This window comes from Zingiber officinale, chromosome 9B, assembly GCF_018446385.1.
Source record: "Zingiber officinale cultivar Zhangliang chromosome 9B, Zo_v1.1, whole genome shotgun sequence".
NCBI classification, from domain to species: Eukaryota; Viridiplantae; Streptophyta; class Magnoliopsida; order Zingiberales; family Zingiberaceae; genus Zingiber; species Zingiber officinale.
In genome coordinates this window covers 9,500,322-9,523,135 of record NC_056003.1, presented here as the reverse complement: position 1 = coordinate 9,523,135, position 22,814 = coordinate 9,500,322, and the positions used below count along the sequence as shown (strand labels likewise).

The following is a 22,814-nucleotide window of genomic DNA, read 5'->3' as shown; positions in this document are numbered from 1 at the left end:
TCCACTCAATTTTATACTCGCGTTGACATCTAATGAATAGATTCAAATGGTAAATACCTTTTATTATCATTTTAAAACCTCATTAAATGAAGATACTATTTACTATTACTAATTCTTTTGCTTTTAAATATCATAATAAAATAAAATAGTTAAGAGAAAATGTAGGAAATTTCATGAACTGCTTCTCTCTATTGCTAAGTGCTAACCAATATCTGAAAGCAAAAGTGTGATATCACTCATCACGAATAGTTCATTATTATCTTGATCCCACAATAAAATAGAGATAAGTAAATCACAAAAAACATTTTATCCTCATAACTTGGTGTGATGGTAAGAGAATTTTCAAACCAAGATTCAATTATCAAATCACATTAGGGATGATAATGAATCCGATCCGGATGGAATTCCATATTTATATATATATATATATAATACCTGTTATCGCAAAATAAAGGTATTTCAACCATAATAATATCGAAGCGAATATTGTCAGTGGATCAGTGGAATGAGGAACTATATCAATATGACTATTATTTTAATTAAAAGTATAATTGTTAATTTTCATGTCTTAATCTAAAGGTTTATGGATAAAAAAGTTAACTGTATATATTTGTTCTAATTTCTATAGGATGTTATAGATATGTCAAATTAAAAGTACAATCAATGATTGATAAAATTGATTGTAATCTTTTTAGTATCAAATCTTACACTTTTGAACTATCTATTTAAATTTTGATTGATATTATTTTTTATGTGGTCTCTTATCTATTTATCTATTTAAAATTTTATATTCAGTCAAACACTAATCGATTTACTCATGCTAACATAACCGAATTATACTCACAAATTAACAAATAATAAAAAACCAAGTTGATATAACAATAAAAAAACCTAACCAAAACAGTATAACTATGCGAAACTATAGATCAAATTAACAATTCTTCAATCAAACTATCAAAAATTATAAAGGTGAAAGCTATGATATAATGTAAAAATTAATGACAAAAAAAATCATCTTAATAAATCTAAAAATATATTTTAAAAATAAAAAATACAAAATCTTATATAACTAGATTAAAAAATTTTAAACCGTGAATTAAAAAAAATAAAAGATAAAATTATCTTAAAAACTATAAATAAATAATTCTAATCTTACATACCCTCATATATCTCAATCAGATCGAATATCAAATTCTCCATTGCAATAAAAAAACTTCAATAGAATCAAATCAAACCGTTCATCTGTAAAATTATTCCGATTGTAAAACTTAAATACATCAATTATCTTCACGACCCACGAGGTGTGATAGGACAATATAATAATGAGAAAAATAATTAAAAAAATCATAATTCAAATCGAAGCAATATTTTAGAAATCAACTTTAAATACACACTCCAAATTATTTGATATACTACTTTTTTACCCACCCGACCTGGTTAGCCCCAAACAAATATCCAAATCCATCGAACAAAAGATCCAAAGCGCAATTAATGTAATTTTCATTTTCATATCTATGTTAAACCATTTGAATTAATTATGTCGCACCATAAAGATAAAATACCTTTAATAACTTATATTTTCTATCGATAACATTTTCATGTATTTAAACCATATTATATCATTATCTGTTTTTATTATTTTTAATAATAACAAGAAAAAACATATTAAATTGATGATTACATTATATTTTTGATAAAAACTCTTATAAAATTTATACATACAAAACATAAATAAAAAATAATAATTCTAAAAAGAATAATCAACCAAAAATTTATTATAGCACGCTCATCAAATACTAAAAAAACTATAATTTTAAATTGTTGAATAAAAAAAAATATTATTAAAAATCTCCTCATCTTCACCACCTAATAATAATGAATTTTATTCCATCTTCATGATAAACTTTATTCTTTTTTACCAAAGTATATATACATTCATTTATTGTCCAAGACATAATAGACTTAACATAAGTGCCTTAAAAGAGTACTAGTTGAGGTAAATGAAAACTTAACATATGCAAAGGAGCATTGGCTCTCAAATCATCTCTAATCCATCATCAAAACATCAAATTTGGTGTCAAATTTAGCACCAAAAAACTTCAAGCCATACACCAAATATGATTTGATGATGCACTATTCACATCACCATATTTGGTGTGGCAGAGAGTTTATATTTTTTAAATTTTATTATATAATTAATAAAATCAAATATAATTAATTTGTAATTATTTTTTTTTTTGTCTTTACTTGGATATTTAAATGTAATTATTATTTATTATAAATTTAAATTAAGTGTATTTAATAGCATATTTAAATTTTATTATGTATAATTGTAAATATTTAATTTATTAAAATTATTATTTTAAATTTATTTAATATATTTTAATTATAATTACATTTACAAATTATCACTAATTTCATAAAAAAAATACAATAAAATATTAAAATTTTTGATATACATAAATGTAAAATACATTGCCTATTAATTTTAAATATAATAATTATCATATAAACAAATTAATAAGTATAATAAAATATTCTAAAAAATATTTCTTTTTAATGTGATATAATAAGGATGAATTGAAGCTAAAATAGTATTTGATGTTGAAATTATACCATTATAATGTGAAAATTACACCAAATTTAATGTTATGGATTAGAGATGGTCTCACAATTCTCTCTATCCATTGAAATCATCGAAAATGTTTCAAAAAAATAGACATACAATTAAAAAAACTCCCACCTTTCTTTATCTCTAAAGATAAAAAAATATTTATTTAATTTTAATTCATCAATTTAAAACTCTAACTCTTCTCGAATTTGACAAGGATAATAAAATAAATTTTTAATTGATTATTCCTTTTAAAATTATTATTTTTTATTATTTATGTTAATATATATGAATTTTATGAAAATTTTATCTAAAAAATATAATGATCAATTGTTTTCCCCCTTTTTAAAATTATTATTAAAAAATAATAAAAAAATAATTATCTTTTATAAAATTTTATTTTTAAATATAGAGAGATAAAATGCTACTGATAAAAATAATTAATAAAAGTAATAAGGTGTTAAAGGTCTTTTACCAACCATAAACGGTAAAACCCTATTTTGAGATAAAATAAACTACTTGATTAATAAATTAGTTGGATCAAGTGAAATAAAATTAATCGAATCTAGCAATCCAGTAATCTCATGTTGCTGCCTCAGACCGTCCTAGTTCTCAATTATTTCAGCATAAAACAAGTGCTATAACTTGCTTTCAGCCATGAAAATAGTCATCATGGGCAACAGAGATGGCTGATTGGTTCCAAGAGAAGACGGATCAAACAGAAGATTTAAAAACCCAAGAAAATTAGCAGAAAATGTGTCAGATTGAACATTGACAGCACCATATGAATTTATCAGACAGGGATAACTGTATTTTACGAATATTCTCATCATCCACAAGATGGAACAAACAAACTTCTGAAAATTGATATAAAAAAAATGTAAAGCTCAGCAAATCGAAAAACCAAAAGGAAAAAAAAAAAACATGAACAGAAAGAAAAAGAACAAACCATGGGAAATCTATCAGCTCTTCCTATTCATTTACAAGAAAGCATCATCGCAGCCAATCCAATTGGATGGGCTCCTTTCTAAAGATTTGCTCATCATTTAGAATCCCCAACATGAGCCAATGAATCAAATAGAAGATGGAAGATCAAAGAAACCAAAATATTGAAAGAAGAAGAAGGAAGAAAACAAGTGCGGCGGTTGATCGGTGTGGATATGGTGGCGTCGATATAAAAAGGGAGGGGATGAGCGAATTAGGGTTTCGCAGAGACTCCCGATCAAGCCCGTTAGTTGCTGTTTAGCATGGGCCGTGCTTAGCCTGGCCCATCAACCGTGCCCGCCTAGCACATGGTTATGACCATGGGTTCGACCACATTGAAGAAAAAAAAAATGAAAGTTCTATAAAATTTAATAATTATATATTAATGAAATTTAACCATTTTACAGAAATTCCATCTTCATAATAATATAATTATAGATAAACATGTTTAAAACGGAATTGATTGGTTAGTGCATGTTAACTTATATACTTATGGTTAAGTTTTATGAAAATATTTATCCTATAATTTTAAAAACGAGTTCTTTTAGCATTTCAATCAATATATAATTATTGAATGCAATAATGGCTAAATCTTAACTTTTTATATATAATTTATAGTGAATATATTGCATTGATATATTAACACTTGATTATGGTATATTTATAAACAAAGTTAAAATTTTCTCCTATTTTACCCTTCATCCTCTTTTGCAATATTAATTATTTTCCTCCATGTATATAATACATTTGCACCTTTCATCACATAAAATTTAATTAGTCTATCAAATAATTATTTTTATTTGGACCAATGTTGTAAAACTTTATCAATCATGGCCTCATTTTAGTTTATTGGCTCATTTATTCACCAATCCATGGGATTACTACCACCTTTAACTTGAATCGTACCTTTGAAGAAAATTATTAAGTGTTGTTTCAGTATTCTATTATTTATTTATTTATTTATTGTGGCAGCTGACTTATCTTCTTGTCTATTTCTAGCACCATAAGCTTCCTGACATTTTTTATGTTAATTCCTAGCGTAGTAAGAAATTGTAGTTGTTTCTGGAAAAGTGCGTTCTGATTATATTTTTAATTCCTTGTGATGACTCTGTATATGTTTTTTTTTTCCTTAATTTCCTTCTGATTCCTCATTTTACTGCTTTTGGTTTGTACCAGTGTATTTGTAATCTTTGTTAGTTTTTTTTCTTCCTTTTATCGTCGATTTACCTGATTTACCTCTATAAATAAGATCAATATCACTCCAGATATATGCCTCGAGGTAATGATGTAATTGTTAGATAACCAACCAGTATATTTGTAATATTTGCTTATGTTCATTTTTTTTTCTTTTTATTGTCAATTTACCTCATCAATAACACCAATGGCGTAGCTAGAATTTGCATTCAAGGGGGGCGAATTCAAGCTGATCATGGCACACTATTGAGGTCACGCCCAACCTCACCACCTCACTGCAAGGCCGCAACCAAGGAAATACCTCATTGTGAGGCTATGGGCAAAGCGAGACCTCGCTATGAGGCCACCGCCAAACAGTCACTAAGAGAGGAGAGGGAACGGGAGAAGATCGTGCATACCGACGAGATGCATGTCGGTGCTGGAGATCGAAGAGGAGAGGAGAGGAGCGTGTCAAAGATAGGAGAGAAGGTCGATCACAAAGGAAGAATTTAGGGCGCTGGGAAGAAAAATCGAGAATAAAAATCTTAATTAGAAAGTTAATTAGTGATAGAAACTTAATTGAGTTGTTAAAATAGAGATGAAAACTTATTTTGTTGCTAAAATAGCGAGGGAATTAAGTTTTCGTAACTAATTAAAGAGGTTAAATAAGTATAGAGATGGAATTGACAACGAAATTTAATTTTTGTCGCTAAATTACTGACCATAATTTATTTCAGTCGCTAATTAGTGACGAAAATTAAATTCCATCGTTAATTGCAGGTTTTCTTGTAGTGAATTATATGATGAGAAATAATAAATGATATGATTTAATTGATCAAATTTTGAACGATCGTCAATGAAATTGATCACCTTCATATAACAAATCAAACATTAAATGCACAGAAGATCTCAATATTTATAAATATCTGACATACTTAACTAGAAAATAAATTCTAAATATATGAAGAATTAACACTATATGTTTTTCCAACACTTAAATTGGAAGAGAGAAAAAAAATATTGAGAGAGAAAAAAAAGGGTGGGCGTAAAGAGAGAAAAAAAAAGTTTGGATTCTTGTTTGTTTTAATTGAACATCTTATGAAAAAATCCTGAAATTTTTAGAATTTATAACTAAATTCTTTTTTTTTTTAAAATCACTATATTAATTTTTTCCCCCAAAATTTCAGAGGGGGTGGTCGCACCCCCTTGACCCCATGTAGCTACGCCCTTGTAACACTATAGATATATATCTCAAGATAATAATGTAATGATTAAGCCCTTCAATAAATAATTATTTATAATCTTTGTTCATGTTTTTTTTTTCTTCCTTTTATAGTTGATTTACCTCTATAAATAAGATCAATATCACTTAAGACATATGTCCCCGGATAATGGTGGAATGATTAGACTCTCCAATGGATAACTAAAAGATCTAAAATTTGAATGGCGGATATAGTGTACTACTCAAGATTTTTCCATTAATGAAAAGTAAACCTAAGAACGGTCCTATAAGTACTTACTGATTTATTCTAGTAGCCACTAATAAGTGGAAAATTTCCATGAAACTAAATCGGTCATTTAGAATTACTTGATTCAAAGAGGTAGATCTTAATGTCAACTAAAAAAAATCACTCAAGATATCAAATACATGCATGTTTTTCCTCCGAACCATTGAACCAATTCCAAAAACTCCATTAGCAACTTACTGTACGTTGTTATTGCCGAAGCTCTTCTGATCATGGCTCAGCTCAGCACGAAGAAAATGAACCCAAAGAAGCAATAATGTCAACTAATCATTTCGACAGACTGAGCTTACACAACTTGGAATCAATCATGTTGGACAAAGTATTAACTAATCTTATCCCTAAAATTAAGAAAAGCCACTCTAATTACTCTCGAGTGAAATGCTAACAAATCTTATCGCTTAAATTAAGAAAGTTTTTATATATATAAAACCTCTTTCTGATTTCTCATCCATTGTCGTGTTACTTTCCTCTCCATGTCTTTGACCTCTCTCATTTATGCACCTGAAGGTGATGCCTCTCATGATTCATAACAATTACGATACTGTTTATTTTTTGTTATGTTAATGATTGAGATTTAAGCTCTTGTTCATGATGTTATTCGCTTATGGAGGTGGAGTTCATGTCATGAAGTCCTTGGTATCTCTAACATCTCTGCACCTTCAGTTCTTTGATGCAATTCCTGTGTTTATGGAATACTTAAGCTATAAAAATTATAGCAAATTGTTTTTGGTCAGAAAGATTATAACAATGCGACGTCTAAAAGGTTTGTGTATATTAATTTGTCTCACCAAACCAATGGTCTCATCCTTGTCGATACCTTGCTGGAAAGTACTGCTTAAACCAAAAACAATATCGTGTAGAACATGACCCCCATTCAAGTAACCTCTCACCCTATCACATCGTTAATTATTTAAAAAGTGTTAGCTCAACGCAGAATTATTATCCTAATCGAGATGAAGCCAACCTAATAACAATGTGTTTAAGAAAATTATATTCTGTTTTAAGAAAAGGAAAATATATTTACAGAAAAAAGGTTAGGAATGTGCCTTAAAAAAAATTGAATCCATTTCGTTCCTCTGTTTCAACAACATAAATGAGAAGCAACAGCAGCAATCAACGAAGGAATCGATCGGCGTCAGTGGCGATGAATGGTGGTTATTGCTTCCAGAACGGAAGTAATAATAGCAGTAGTTCCTCCGACGCTGCCGCTACCATGATCAATTTCGACGACGGCAAGGCAGAGCGCTCTCGACCTTCCCAACATGGCCTCGATCTTGGCCTCCCGTTGGATCGCCGGAGTCAGTGGGCTGAGGGCCACGCCGCCCGGCAGGAGAAGCTGTTCAGAGGCGTCCGGCAGCGGCAGTGGGGGAAGTGGGTGGCGGAGATCCGTCTGCCGCGGCGGCGGACCAGGGTGTGGCTCGGCACCTTCGACAGCGCCGAGGACGCCGCCATCGCGTACGACATCGCCGCCTACAAGCTGCGCGGCGACGCCGCTCGCCTCAACTTCCCGCACGCGCAGCAGGAGCAGCAGCAACAACAACACCGGAGGCCGCTGCACCATGCGGCCATTACAGCGCTGCTGGACGCGAAGCTTGCCACCGGAGACTCAGCCGCGTCGTCGCCGTCGCCGTCGCCGGCGAAGAAACAGAAGAAGACGGGGGGCGATGAGAACCCGGCGTCGGTCGCCATCGCGGGGAAGGAGGCGAAGAGGGATGACGCGAGAGGGGTGATGTTGAGCAGAATGCCTTCTCTCGACATGGACATGATTTGGGATTCTCTTCCTCTCATAACCGCGGCGGCGAATCTCGATTAATTGCATTTAGATTCTTTTGGCATAGCTTATTTGATTAAAATGTGTTCTTGAGTTTATTTGGTATTGCAAAAATAGTCAGAATTCTGTGTGGCAGAATTTGTGTTCTTGAAATTTTTTATTTTTATTTTACTGAAGGTGTGTTAGATTGCTTGTGTTGTGATTGAATCAAGGTGTTAATATTCGGTCTAAATGATCAAAGAAATATGCAAATACAAAAGTATGAAATTTATTATGCCTCTTCGTATTCCTTCTAATACATGCATACAATAAAGAAATATTGAATTTGTTTCCTTGGAAACAAAATTCATGTCAAGTAAGTCGAATCCTCAACAACTCTAGTCTGATCTAATCTATTTTTTAAGTATTAAAAAAGGCCTTCCATAAGACCATAACCACAAAATATTATTGTAACCGTTTTGATCAAAATTATTTTAATATATTCAAAATGACTAAATAATAATAATTAAAATTATTTTAATATTTATCAAATTTGTCTAAAATTATTCTAATCTAATAAAAAAATCAACTTAATTAAAATTGTTATAATACATTAAACAATGTAATAATATAATAATTGTCCAATTGTCAATCCTATTATTAGTACGGGAAGAATAATGTCACGATAAGATATTCAGATTATCATTAAAGATCCTCGTGATTTCTATCCCCGGGCTAGGGCTATGGTATCTCTTGATATTCTTTCTAATAGACCAAGAGGAGGAGCTCGACTGTTACTGTTCACTTACTAATTAACCGGAGTCAGGGGCGGATCCAAAGGCGGGGCGGCATCGACGGTCACGTCTTTTTTATCGACAGCGGAACTCCTAGTATTATGAGATTCCACCGATAGAGATAGAGGATATCATCTCTTGTTTCACGTAAAAATCATCCTCCATACTTGAATTTCTAGATCCGTCACTGATCGGAATAGCCCTCTTCCGGCGACGGCCTCAGACATCAAGCCGACGGCGACGACTTGGCCAAAGAGGTTCACGGTCGTCCATGTCGGGCCGAGCCAGGAGCGGTTCGTCATCAAGACGGATTGTATCGGGCACCCGCTGTTTCAGGCGCTGCTGGACCAGGCGGAACTAGCGTACGGATTCGCCAGTAACGACCCGCTCCAGCTCCCATGCGACGTCGATCTTTTCCAAAAGGTCATGTGCGAGATGGAGAGGAGATGGCGGCGGTGACCGCGTCTGGCGCGGGCTTCTGCAAGTGCTATAGCGCCGGGTCGTGTCACCAGCTTCTAATTAGCTCCTCTAGGCTTATTGTCGCCGGCGGTTTCTAGTCGCCGGCGATGCCTACAGCTGTAGTGATCGTTACACCCGTTCACATCTATAATTGATAAACCAAATCAGCAAAAATTGAGTTTGTCCACTTGTTTTTAGTTTTCAATTTATTTGAATATATACAGATTTAGCAATAAATGGCGAGTCGAACTTGAATGTCTTTAAATTTTATTCATTCATTTAATTTTTAGCTTCTTAAGTTTATCTACTAAAGAAATTTATTAAATTTGAGCTTTTAGTCGAGTTGAATAAGTTATTATTGTTTATATAATTCAATTTATTTGACTATTGATCTGACAAATGAAATCGAATGGGAAAAGGTTTGGAATCAATATGGAAAAAGATTTAAATAGTAAGAAGTCAATTATATTTTAAATTTATACATTTCCTCACATATTAAACCATTTGCATATTTCCCATCATTTCAAGCTTTAAATTAAAGTATAAAAGCAAATATCTGAACATGTCAAAAATGTCCAAATATATTAATATTATTTAAATTTGACGAGTAAGCAAATAGCTTAAATTTTATAAATTCTATAAAAATATGGAATTTGCGGAACAAATGCGTATTAATGGTGGCAATTTCTGATCCAATATAAAAACACGATCTAAATTGAATGAAAAGAATTAGATTAGAATCAGGTCTTATTAGGTACGAGTCAATCTGATTGACATAATTAATAAATGAGTCAGATTCGAATTAATCTGAAATGATCAAATTATAATTCACGAACTCATTTATAAATATTTTTGGATCAGGTTTCAATCGTATTCTTCTGATTGAGTTTTGATTAAAATGAATATATTTAATAAAATAGGTCTTTTCGGGTCGGATTCGAGTTAAGATGAGCATGTTTATATAAATAGATTATTTTCGGATTAAGTCGATTTCGGATTAGATTTGGATTATGAGTCCTTTCAGATTGCATTCAGATTAAATATAGATAAACGAGTCAGATTAATTTAACTTGAAATATTAATTAAATTAGATTTAAATTTTGATATTTCAACTCATCAACCTATCTATTAGAACTCGACCCGAATTGCTATCCCATCGGCGCATGCATATGCTGTCTTTAAAAACATGATATCATAGAAAATCTGATGCATTTTAATACAAAATCAATTTATCATAACATGTCAAGTATAGCATGGCATCTAATTACCATGGCGTGTTTCAAATTAACACACTGAACTATTCATGTATTCTTAATTAGATCGTACTCCTCGCCCCCGGAGTCATGGTGCTACGATAGGATATTTAGATTGTCATCCAAGCATTTACGATTCAAACCTCAGTTACGGCTATTATTTTGGTCCCCGAGGCCATGGTGCCGCGGTAGGACATCCAGGTTGTCACCCAGACACTCACGGTTCGAACCCGGTGGAAAACTTCCGTGGGGTAAGGCTAGTCACCTCAGAGATAGTCAATGAAACTAACTGAGATTATTATTTTTTTTTAGTAAAGATGATGGATTGGACAGATGACTTTATTATTGACTATGAGAAGACTCTTGAATAGAGAAGAAATGATACTTGATATTTTTTTTCTGTGCACACTGTAAAGAGAGCAAAAGGGAGCGTTAAAGTAAGAACCAAGGAGGGGACCCTGGTACAAGCACTCCGATGTTCAAATTAATACAATAGCCGAGTGAAATGTGGATAAGAAAATGAACAGTAGATGCATGCATATTTTGACACTATAAAGCATACCTGGTCAACGGAGAGGATCTTTTTTTATACTGATCCTTAGAATCCTGTAATCATGAGGTGTTAGAAAATATCTGGTGTCAGAATATGTCGAATAATAGAATGTGTATAGCTACCCTTCGAGGAAGGTTATGTTTTATGCATATGAATCGTCTTTTGTAACTCTCGTATTAATGAGACGACTGAGAATGTCTGATGTCAAAATATGCTAAGTAATGTTAGACAATGGAAACTGCATGAATACTCTCAAAGGAAGGTTTTGTTTCCTGTATATGCCTTGGTGGTGGAATATCCTATGTCAAGTAGTTGTTATTCTCTGATAGATTGTTGTGATTATCTGATAATGTTGTCTCCTGGAGGCCGATCGATTGTATGCTAGGAGGCTGGCAAGAGAAGTGGGGAACAAAGTCCTTTAAGTTCGATTGACTCTTTGGCCGACCTCTCATATGATGGGAGTTGTCTTAACGCTGAGAGATGGGGAACTATGCCCTGTAAGTCTGACTAGCCCTCTAGCCGGCTGACCATATACTGGGAGTTGTATTCTAGAATCGGGGAACTGAGCCTCATATGCCCGATCGTTGTAGGAGTTGACTGGGTTTATTTTGTGTGTATTGGCACTGAGTGAGGCACTGAGGCGCTTAAGTCCGACTGACACTTTAGGGCGACCGATTGTATACTGAGAATTGTATTATAAGAATAAGGAGCTAAGTATGAGGTCGATCGATCATATGCCGAGGAACTTACCCATAAGATAAAAAGAGCTGCTCCCCATTGCTCCAGTCGAATTAAAGTCCATCCGAATGTATAGGTCTCACTTTTGAGAAATAATTTATCTAGATAAGTGCACATTTACTTTAATTATCACATCATTTTAACTATCAATTTTATATATTACTCTAGATTCACTTACAACAACAGACTATATCACTAACCTTCAAACTCCTTGATCAAACTTACGTATACTTTCAGTTTAGGTTATCCGCCTCAAGCTTATTCTATTCATAATTAAGCATAATAACCACCATCCACATCTATATCTCCACCACCTCTTGGAATCTCTCCATTGCTGAGCTCGGGAGCCCCAGCAGGACGTTGATGCTCTTCCTCTCCTTGCCATGAGCCAGGAACAAGCTCACTTCCTTTTCAGGCAGCGCCACCGGCCCCGACTGAATCGGCTTGCCCCACCCGAAGTCCGTGGTGTGGAACGACAGACGGGACCAGGTGGTGATCAGCAGCGTCGCCGTCAGCGAAGGCCGCGCCCTGGTCGCCTCGAAGTAGTCTATGGCGGACCGCATGTACTCCTCCGTCACCATCCTCACCGCCTCCTGCACCAGTCCCACCGCGAATCCCAGCGGCCGTTCCAGGAGCTCCCCTGCCGTGCACAGCGCGTTGGTGAGCACGATGCCGTTGCCGAAGTAGCCCTTTGGCAGCGGCGGCTCGAAGCGCGGACGCCCGTCGACCGCGAAGAGCAGCTTGGTCCGCTGCCCCGCGCGCAGCCCCAGCGCCTGCGCGCGCGCGCGCCACACGAGGCCCGCCAGGGCCTCGAAGGTGGTGCACTTGGTCGGCGAGCCGGCGCCTTCCGTCGCCCGCCGCTTCACCGCCTCCAGCTTGTCGGGGTCGAAGCAGAACGAGCGGTACAGCATCTCCTCCTTCTGGTACAGCGCCGCCGACTCCGAGACGTCCTCGATCTCCGCGAACTCGTGGTGGGGGAAGCCGATCACCGGCGGATCGCGCGCCCGCAGAACCGTGCGGTCGACGAACGGCGGCACCGACAGCGGCAGCCCGCGCGCCGTCTCGCCCCACGAGTTCACGAACTCCATCGCGCTGAGGCCGTCGAACATGCAGTGGTTCATCGACAACCCCAAGACGAATCCCCCGCAAGTAAAAGTCGTTAACTGAATATACCGAATTAATCAATTGCGATCATCGATCAAATCAAATCAAATCAAATCATTCAAGAGCAAAATCAAACCTGAACAACCAATGGAGGTATCTCCAATATGTTCTTGGCACCGGGAACGTTATAAACTAACTTCCCCAGCGTGGCCGGATCAGGCTTAATCCCAATGTCTCCGATGTCTTCCATCTCGCAGTCGGCTTCCGCCTCGACGAACACCGCGCCCTCGCCGGTGCAGTCTACAATCAACTTCCCCTCGGCGCTAATGGTGAGGCGACCGGCGAGCGGGTAGTAGTGCACGAGCACTTTGGCCAGAGCCTCCTTGATCACCCTCGCCGCCGTGCCATTCCCCTTCTCCCCTGACTTGAAGCTATAAATTGTCTGCACTATGACCGCAATGTTCTGATCCAGGTTGCTGAGGAAGTAGAGGCCCTTCTGTGTCTCCTCCGCCGCCGGCACCACTAGAGTTGCTTCCCTCTGCTTTACGTTCAGCTCGGCAACCTGATCAAACGTAGAGAAAAATTGTATCGTAATTATTCAACCTATATATATATAACGAGTTGAGATTGCAGTACCATTTCGATAACTGAAGAACACGAACTCGAACTCGAATGCTGTCGATATGCAAGAACTAGAGAGGATCGATGCTTCTTGATTGTGGGTTAGCAAATCGAGCTATTTATAGAAGGGAAGCCATGCATGCATGGCGCTCACCTGTTTAACTGAACTGATTAAAGAGATGGAATTCAAATTAAGATGAGAAGGCCGCGGTAGCTTGTTGTTAGGGTTGGAGGATATATGTTCGAATCTAACGGGTCATGGTTGGGGTTGGTCACTGCCATGGAACCAATCAACCAAACGCAGCTACTGAGTTAGTTACATCAGCCGGCGATACTGTGGTTGGCCTCCTAATCAACACGTAACAGTGGGTTACGTTTGACTAATTCAGAAAAGAAATTAAATTATTGAGTAAGAAGAAAAGCAGAGAATCAATATGTGAAATTATTTAATGATAGATCTTTAGGTCATGGTTGATGCATGGTTCGGTGAACAAACCAAAGGATAATACATCGATCGAACCATGCATGTTGTGTAGCATGGGCATGCAACTTCACAACTACAATTCTAAGAGAGGAGAAAATACCATTTAGTAATTTTTAAGCAATCACAAAAGGATCAGCACATGCTAGAACCTCTATGGACGCTCAAAGAGAAAATTAACAAGATAATACAGTGATAAAGCATACTCTTAATTTCATTATTTGAAACACATGGGTACATATTGTTGGTACAGCGGAGACCGACAAGAGGGGGGTGAATTGCTGAAAACAAAAAGTAACTATACCCTCCTCGTACTTTCAACTCAGTTAGTGCAATAGTTAACAAAATAATAAAACAGTAAAAGAAAGACACAGAAGAATTAACCTGGTTACAACCAAGGAAGTTGTTAATCCAGGGCAATAAAAGCACACTAAAAGAAACTCTCCTTTGCTGAAGGCGAAGAAGCCTTTTACATTTTCAAAAGCTCAGAACTATTGCTAGGAAACACTACAGATTGAATGCTTGAGTTGTTATTGAATTCCTAGCTCCAAGGGCCTTTATATAGGTTCTGGAAATCCTATCCCGAGGCTCCAAGGTGCCTCCAACGAGGGTCCAAGGCGCCTCTATGGGAGTCAGCGGATAAAACTTTATCCACGCGCAGAACGATCACTTTGACCTGTTGAAGGCGCCTTCAACAGGGTTGAAGGCGCCTTCATGATGGAGGCGCCTCCAAGCTGGCAGCCTACTTTTCAGCCTAGTTTCTTCAGCTTCCGACGCTCCGTTCTTTTGGGTGATTGCGGCCAACCGGAATAGGACTCACCCGAACCCAATTCCCGGCCTTCTCCTCGAGCAGCCTTCCGTCCCGGCTTAACGTCCCTCGAACGCCGCGCACGCTCTTCACGCCCACCGGAGTACTCTTCCGCAGCTCTCTCGTCCTTCGGACGCACCGAGCCTGTCAGCTCCCTTCCCGTGTCGTCCTTCTCGCTAGCTGCGTCTTCCGCTCGACTTCCTGCGCTCCTAAGCTCCTGCACACTTAGACACACGGATCAAATACAACGCAGGACCTAACCAACTTGGTTGATCACATCAAAACTATCATGGGGTCCAACACATATTTAGGCGTATTATTTGACATAAAAGAATTAAACAATGATTGTCTGGTCGTCACCATGCCCAATGAAAAATATCAGGATAATTCATACCGGATCTAATGATTCATACTTAGTTTTATGTTTCTAGATATTTAGAGCAACCTAATATCCATCATAAAATTGATGGATGATTTAAATTGTGCTGTATTGCTCGCCTCTGTTGTTTGATGATACGGTGCGTAAATGAGGGACATGATAAGATCAGGAAGTCAAAAGTTAAGATGTTGTGATAGTCAATAGTCAGGAGAATGTGACAGTCAATAGTAAAAAGAATATGACAGTCAATAGTCAAAAGCATGCAGCAGCCAATAGTCGAGAAGACGTGACAGTCAACAATCAAGGGAAGAAGGGAGTCAGGGCCGCTTCGCATCACCAGCCGCATAATTCATGGTGGGACACAGGCAGGGCAAGTCTCCGGGTCTAAGCCCTGGAATGAGACAATCCCCGACCGGCTCTGCAGCCAGATTATGAAGGATAGATCCTTGGCCACAGTCTCCGATAAGCCCCGACCGAGTCGACATGGGTCATCCTCTTCATTAAAGCTCAATCCTTGTAGCATATCTGAGCAATCACCTCGAGTTGTCTGTAGCTGAATCTGTGCGGGACGGATAAAGCTAAGCGATAATAATGTCAGGGGATTATAACCTTCTACCAAAGAATAACTGCTATCAATAAGGGAATATTCCAATGGTTTGCTACACACTGAAGGTGGAACCTTCCTCTAGCCAATGGGAAGCCGCCAGAAGTCCTTCCTCCCCTGACATACCCTGACACCCAACATTCTCTGGCAATGATCAGGCTCAAAAGGCAGGCAGAATCTTATAAAAAGGGAGGTCCTCTTCATTGGCCAGGTACGTGCACCTTCACACACATCTTCAACAGTTCTTTTTTCCTTCTTTCGTACACTGCTATTCCGGGGAAAAAGAACCTGACTTGAGCGTCGGAGGGTCTGCGCCGGGGACTTTTTTCCTAATTTTTGGTCTCTAACGCTCCGTGTGTTGTCTGAGTGTGTGCAGAGCCCAAGTATCACCTGTTTGGTTACTACCGACCTTTGGTACCACGTGGATGTTCACTTTCCTAATGACATAGGGTGCATCAAAGTCGTCTTTCCATCAACACCAACGCCACCTTCGCCAACCTTCGTATGACTCAGATTCTGGATAGGATCAATTTGGCGTCATCTGTGAGAATCTTCTTCACCTGTTCTGGAACATGAACAAGGAGGACACCGGTAAGATCAACGTAACCATGACAGTGGGAGAGTACGAGCTGTTCAAGGAAGTCAAAAGACGAGCAGCTTCCGAGAGGCATACTGCAGATTCACAACCACCGAAGAGATCAGCAGCCTCGAAGGACCAGATTCATGCTTCTGACCAAGGGTCTAAGAGGAAATAGCCAGAAAACTTCCCCCGAGCTTTCTATTTCGACCCCAGTTGGGATCGTAGCAACAAGAAGGAACAGTGACAAGCCTCTAGGGCCGAAAGTTCACGGCCAAGAGATTCAGAAAAGGGGAAGCCCATAGTCCTCTGGGAGGAGCCCAAGGAGGTACCCGAGGAACTACAGGTACCTTTCTCTCCAAGGGTGCTCGAGGAAAAGCTACCGAAGGGGTATAAGCCCCTAGTTATTGGGGAGTACGAAGGCAGTAAAGACCCAGAGGATCACCTCTGCAAGTTTCAAAATGTTGCGCTGCTTCATCAATATAGCAAAGCTATTAAGTGTCGAGTGTTCTTATATACCCTATCAGGCTCAGCACAAAGGTGGTTTGATAGACTGTCTATCGGATCCATCACTGGCTTTCGGGATTTCAAGAACGCTTTTCTACACCACTTCGCCAGTAGTAGGAGGTACCAAAAGATGGGCCATTGCCTATTTTCTCTCAAACAGGGGTCCACTGGACCCCTAAGGGCATACATAAAACGCTTCAACCATGTATCTCTGGATGTCTCGTCCGCTACCTCTAATATCCTGATGAGCGCCTTCTCCCAAGGTCTGGTGGAAGGGATTTCTTTCTAGCCCTCATTCGAGAGCCCGTAAAGAATTTCGATGAGATGCTTGGAAAGACCGCAAGCTACATCAATGTGGAGGAATCCCAAGCTGCTCAGAGAAAAGAAGCCAAAGTTCTTGCTCCTATCAACAAGGCGGAAAGAAAACCGCCCCAACCTCCCGCTCGACCCTTTACCCATACTAGGGATCCCCGACCTGGGTTCTCACCTGTCCAGGAAACCAGAATTGTGTAACGAGTCGAGGCTGTCCAAGATCCTAAACCTGCCCAGTGGGGACCCCGTTACTGCACTTATCATAGGTTTCACACCCATTACACAGGAGATTACATCCAGTTCGCCCGAGATTCTCAGCGGGCGGTCGAACTTGGCTTGCCTCCACCCAAGATCGCGCCCAAACTCCAAAGACTACTAGACAATCCGCCCACTACTGTAGCATAATCAAGCAAACCCTTGCCTGAGAAAGGATGTCAGGGAAGTCAGCATGCAAGACGGGGCAAGGAGCTAATGGAATCCCCTAAGGAAGAGAATAGGGGAAATATCGTCATTCAGGAGATCGACATGATCTCCGGAGGACCTACTGACGAGGATTCCGCCAGAGCCAGGAAGTCACTTGAACACCGAGTAGAGATACATGTGGTAGGCTGCAGCCAGGAACAAGCTATTGGGCCCTTGATCAACTTCGGGCCGCAATACCTGGAGGGAGTGTAGCTCCCTTATGACGATGCACTTTTCATCAAAATTGTCATCGCCAGTAGTCGTGTGGCCAGAGTTTTCGTCGACACTAGAAGCTCTATCAACGTGTTGTTCAAAAGTGTGTTTGATGGCATACACATGAACGCTAGTGATCTTCAACCCATAGCCACCTCTTTGTATGGTGATCCTGTCCGAAAGTCAAAGAGACGGATGCTGGGGACGTGGCGCTCTCGCTGACCTCCGGTGGACTTCACTCCCACCTGCAACACAAGCAGCGTCAGTGCCGATCCAGGGAAGGGGTCCCCGGCGATGGCCCTCCGATGCTCAAGTCAGTCTCCGGCGAAGCAAGAAGCAAAGAGAATTGTAGTGCAACAGTAGAAATCGCGAGAAAAGTATACCTCCGCCGATGCCTGGACCCCCTTTATATAGGGCTCCTATAACGCGTGTGCACGCTTCTTAAAGCGGGCATGCTATCCCAAGCTTTTCCTGTTTTTGAAAGACATCTTGCATATACTTTTATGATATGATAGGTTATGATATGATATGATATGGCATGATGCTCTTTTATGATATGATATGACATGATGCTCTTTTATGATATGATATGATATGACATGATGCTCTTTTTATGATATGATATGACATGATGCTTTTATATAGAATGATATGATATGTTATGATGCTCTTTTACATGATATGATGTTTGATGATTATGTCTCCATGCTATATGCTTATGTGATTATGCTATGATACATGGTTTTTGTGAGTAGGAAAGGATATTACTAAGCCTATGTGCTTATAGTTTACTTTCCTTGTACCGTAGATAAAGGTAAAGGATGGATAAACTAAGGGAACAACATGAGGGGCAAGAGATGTGTGTGGTGGTGGCTCGGCTAAGGAAAAAGACCTGTTTATGTTAATTTATGCTTGATATGAACTATGCCTATTTTATGTTAATGTTTTGCATGATTACTTAATGCTTATTTATGCTTATGTTGGAAATTGATATCATGACTTTTTAAATTTAAAATTATGCTTAACATGCTCATATGATTATAAATGTTTAGTTAATTAGTTATTGGTGTTTAAAAATAAAAGTAAATTAAAAACATAAAAGAATATAGAAATAAATTCTTCCGCTGCTTAGAAATAGATTAATATGCATGTATGTTCCCGTAACCCCGCCCTACCAGAGGGGCGGGCGTTACAGGTTCTCTTCAGCATCTGCCATGTGTCTCTAGATGAAGTTGATGAAGAAATAAATTGCACAAGAGTAGGAGACATCAAACCTATAATAGCATTGAGGAGAAATTGATCCTGGCGGAGTCAGAGAATATGATCAGGATTCGCCTGAGAGAGCGTGGCATCTGTAGGCATTATCTGCGCAGGGGGACAGGGATGTGAGCCATCAACAAAACCCAGTAAGTCATATCCGAATAGAAGAGACTTGAACTACAAGCACCAGACAGAATAATTGGAGGTGGTGAGTTTTAACGGTGTCTAAGCATTGACGTTGAGAACCACAAGAGAGATAGGAGAATCATGAGTATTTGTGAGGGATAGCCGATGGGTGATGTCGTCAGCGGCAACCATTGTAGAAGACAACTGGAGCCGGCGGTTGATGTCGTAGGCGGCAACTATTATAGAAGGCGGCGGGTAGGTATTGTGGAGAAAAAAAGAAAGAGAAAAAAGGGTTGTTGTTAAGCTTAGAGCTCTGATACCATATTGATGATAGAATTCACATATTATTAATAATAGCATATGGTATATATAAATACCATTACAAGCGACAATAGAAAAATACATAAATTAGGAAAATAATAAGTATTCCCTAATAATAATTGATCCTGTCGGGAAGCTGAGAAGACGAACCTGCCGATGTGACGTGTCTGGAAAGTTGACCGCATCCCCATGACCCGGTTGACGATCTGTCCTTTATGTTGACCAAGTCGTCCGATATCTTCTTGTCAACAACACCTAGAACCAGTGATCGGGTTGCCCCGATCCCTGGTACCTCGATGCTCGAGGTAGGTCTCGCGAACATATAAGCATCCACATAATAATAGGATAACAAAATAAGTACAAAATGAATACAAAGACGTACCTGTTGGGATCCAACGTACTCGGCTAGAGAGGGGGGTGTGAATAGCCGCCCCAAATCGCTCGTTTCTTCCTACAATTCGTTAGCGCAGCGGAAAAATAAACTAGAAACGAAAGAAAGAATATCAAACCTTAACACAGCGATGTACGAGGTTCGGAGATGATGCTCCTACTCCTCGGCGTGTCCGTAAGGTGGACGAACCCAATCAATCCGTCGGTGGATGAGTCCCCGGAAAACCGGCTAATAAAAACTCTCCTTCTGGGTGGAGAAACCTCGCCACAGAAACTTCTTGCAACAGCAAGAGAAGAGTACAAGGAAAACAAGAAACAAAGTACAATACAAATGTAAACTTTCTTGCCTTCTCTTCGACTGGAAGAAGCAGCAGCTTCCAAGCGCCTACAACAGCAGGTGACCCAGCCGGAAGCTCACGCGAAGCTTCAAAGCAGCTCAACAAAGCTCAACAGCAAGCTTAGCAGCACCAAGAACAGGAAGAAGGGAGAAGAAGGAAGCAAGAGGCTCGCAGCAGCAGCCCTCCTTTTATAACCTGCGAAGAAAAAGAAGAAACACAGAAGAAATCTAGCCGTTGCGTCGCAACGGGTACTGAATCGATGCGTGGACCGATCGGGCTCCATGTGGATCGTCGGACCGATCCATTCCCTCCTCCTTCGCTTCTGTCCCCGATCGGTCCATGGACCGATCAGGAACCTCTGATCGGTCCGGGACCGATCAGGCTTCGATCGGTCCCGGACCGATCAGCGCTCGACAGTAGCTACCGATCGACTCTGATCGGTCACGGACCGATCGGTTAACCTGATATGCTGCGATGTGTTACTGATCGGTCACCAGACCGATCAGAATATTCTCGGTATCAGTGGATCGATCACCAGATCGATCCAGCTCATGGTTTTCGCCCAAACCAAGTCCAAACCAACATCCGGTCAATCTTGACCTGTTGGTACATTGCGCCTAGCATCCGGTCACTCCCTTGACCTGCTAGGACTCCCCGCTAAGTGTCCGGTCAATCCCTTTTACCCACTTAGACTTTTCTCTCCGTACCAAGTATCCGATCACTCCTATGACCTACTTGGACTTCCCATCACCAGATGTCTGATCACCCTTGATCCATCTGGATTTTCCCTTGCCCGGCTTCACTCACCAGGACTTTCACCTAGCTTCACTCACTAGGGTTTTCACCTGGCTTCACTCACCAGGATTTCCACAACTGTCTGGCTTCACTCACCAGGACTTTCCAACTGCCTAACATCCCAGTTAGGACTTTCTCATTCACCTAGCTTCACTCACTAGGATTTTCACCTGGCTTCACTCACCAAGATTTTCCCGAATGCCTGGCTTCACTCACCAGGACTTTCACCTTCACCTAGCTTTACTCAGTAGGATTTTCACCTGGATTCACTCACCAGGATTTCACGACTGCCTGGCTTCACTCACCAGGACTTTTCAACTGCCTAACATCCCAGTTAGGACTTTCCCACTGCCACGTTTCCATACTTGGACTTTTCCAGTGCCAAGTCTCCATACTTGGACTTTTCCCGTGCCAAGTCTCCATACTTGGACTTTTCGCGTGCCAAGCTCCCTGCTTGGACTTTTCCAGTGCCAAGTCTCCATACTTGGACTTTTTCCCGAATCAGGTCAACCAAGTCAACCTTGACCTAAGGTTGCACCAACAATCTCCCAAACATCTATTCTTGTCCCATATCAAGAATACAACTCTTCCACGAGTGTCAAACATCAACATGCAACTCAACTAGGTCAACCTTGACCTAAGGTTGCACCGACAATCTTCCTAAGTCAAACATCAAAATACAACTCGAGTCATGTCAACTCGAGTCAGGTCAACCAGGTCAACCTTGACCTAAGGTTGCACCAACAATCTCCCCCTTTTTGATGTTTGACAAAACCCATAATCAAGTTAGGTTAACCCGATAACCTAACTTAGGTTTTCCAATCATCTTCCAATGTCCAATGTTCTTTTCTTGAACATTCTCTGGACATTCTCCCCTTAGGTTAACCCGATAACCTAACTTGGGTTCTCCAATAATTCTCCCCCTTTTTGACACACATCAAAAAGAATTCCAATGTTCTTCCTCGAACATTCCTTGACATTCTTCCCCTAGCTTAGGTTAACCCGATAACCTAACTTGGGTTCTCCAATAATTCTCCAATGAACACTCTCCCCTTTTTGACACACATCAAAAAGAAAAAGAGGGTATCAAGGTCAAGAGTTTCTTCCTAATGAAAGTCTCATACCTTTCATTGAAACTCTTAATTTCCCACTTGATACCAAACTCAACAATCAACTTAGTGATAATCCCATATCCCTAATCCTCAAAAGTCTTAAGGAGTAAAAACTCCCCCTAAAGGTCAACTCCCCCTTGACCATTGCACCAACAATGTCTTTGTGAGTTCCAAACCTTTAGAAATCCAAAAACACCATTTCCATAACTGAAATTTCAGACAACAGCTGAAAAATCAGAAATTCGGCACGCCCTGATCGGTCCCCGGACCGATCAGAAACCAGTCGATTCAGCAGTTGGCACGCCCTGATCGGTCACCGGACCGATCATGCTTCCTCTGGATCGGTCCAGTGACCGATCCACACAGACCTGGACCGATCAGGGACTTCCTGGATCGGTCCACAACTCTGATAGGCAGATTTCTGAAATTTCCTTCCCGAAATTCAGAAACTCCTAGAAAATTCCAAAAAATTCGAAAAATTGTGAAATTTTGAGGATACATTCCTCATAACATATACTATCATGGAAAAATAGATTTCTATGAAAATAACTTCCATTTTTCAA

At 39.3% G+C, this 22,814-nt stretch overlaps 2 protein-coding genes and 2 non-coding genes across 4 annotated transcripts; 1 reads left to right on the top strand and 3 right to left on the bottom strand.

Annotated features, from left to right (window-relative positions):
- Positions 1 to 3,203: 3,203 nt before the first annotated feature.
- On the bottom strand, positions 3,204 to 3,289 carry LOC122025988. The gene has a single exon (XR_006123975.1). It is a non-coding gene; the product is annotated as a small nucleolar RNA snoR20a (small nucleolar RNA).
- Positions 3,290 to 3,363: 74 nt separating this feature from the next.
- Positions 3,364 to 3,452, bottom strand: LOC122025981. Its single transcript, XR_006123969.1, has one exon. It is a non-coding gene; the product is annotated as a small nucleolar RNA R38 (small nucleolar RNA).
- Positions 3,453 to 7,438: 3,986 nt separating this feature from the next.
- LOC122022797 (ethylene-responsive transcription factor ERF062-like) lies at positions 7,439 to 8,107 on the top strand. Its single transcript, XM_042580912.1, has one exon. The coding sequence runs from the start codon at positions 7,439 to 7,441 to the stop codon at positions 8,105 to 8,107; it is 669 nt and encodes a 222-aa protein (XP_042436846.1).
- A 3,868-nt stretch (positions 8,108 to 11,975) lies between these two features.
- On the bottom strand, positions 11,976 to 13,769 carry LOC122022490 (omega-hydroxypalmitate O-feruloyl transferase-like). The gene is made up of 3 exons (XM_042580511.1): positions 13,582 to 13,769; positions 13,082 to 13,507; positions 11,976 to 13,004 (listed from the first exon to the last, which is right to left on the bottom strand). The coding sequence occupies exons 1-3, from the start codon at positions 13,582 to 13,584 to the stop codon at positions 12,141 to 12,143; spliced, it is 1,293 nt and encodes a 430-aa protein (XP_042436445.1). The 5' UTR covers positions 13,585 to 13,769; the 3' UTR covers positions 11,976 to 12,140.
- Positions 13,770 to 22,814: the final 9,045 nt, after the last annotated feature.

Coding starts and splice junctions, on each gene's coding strand:
- LOC122022797 (XM_042580912.1), top strand. CDS start 7,439: ATGAATGGTGGTTATTGCTTCCAGAACGGAAGTAATAATAGCAGTAGT.
- LOC122022490 (XM_042580511.1), bottom strand. Junction 13,005..13,081: donor TACCTCCATTGGTTGTTCAG/GTTTGATTTTGC, acceptor CGGTATATTCAG/TTAACGACTTTTACTTGCGG.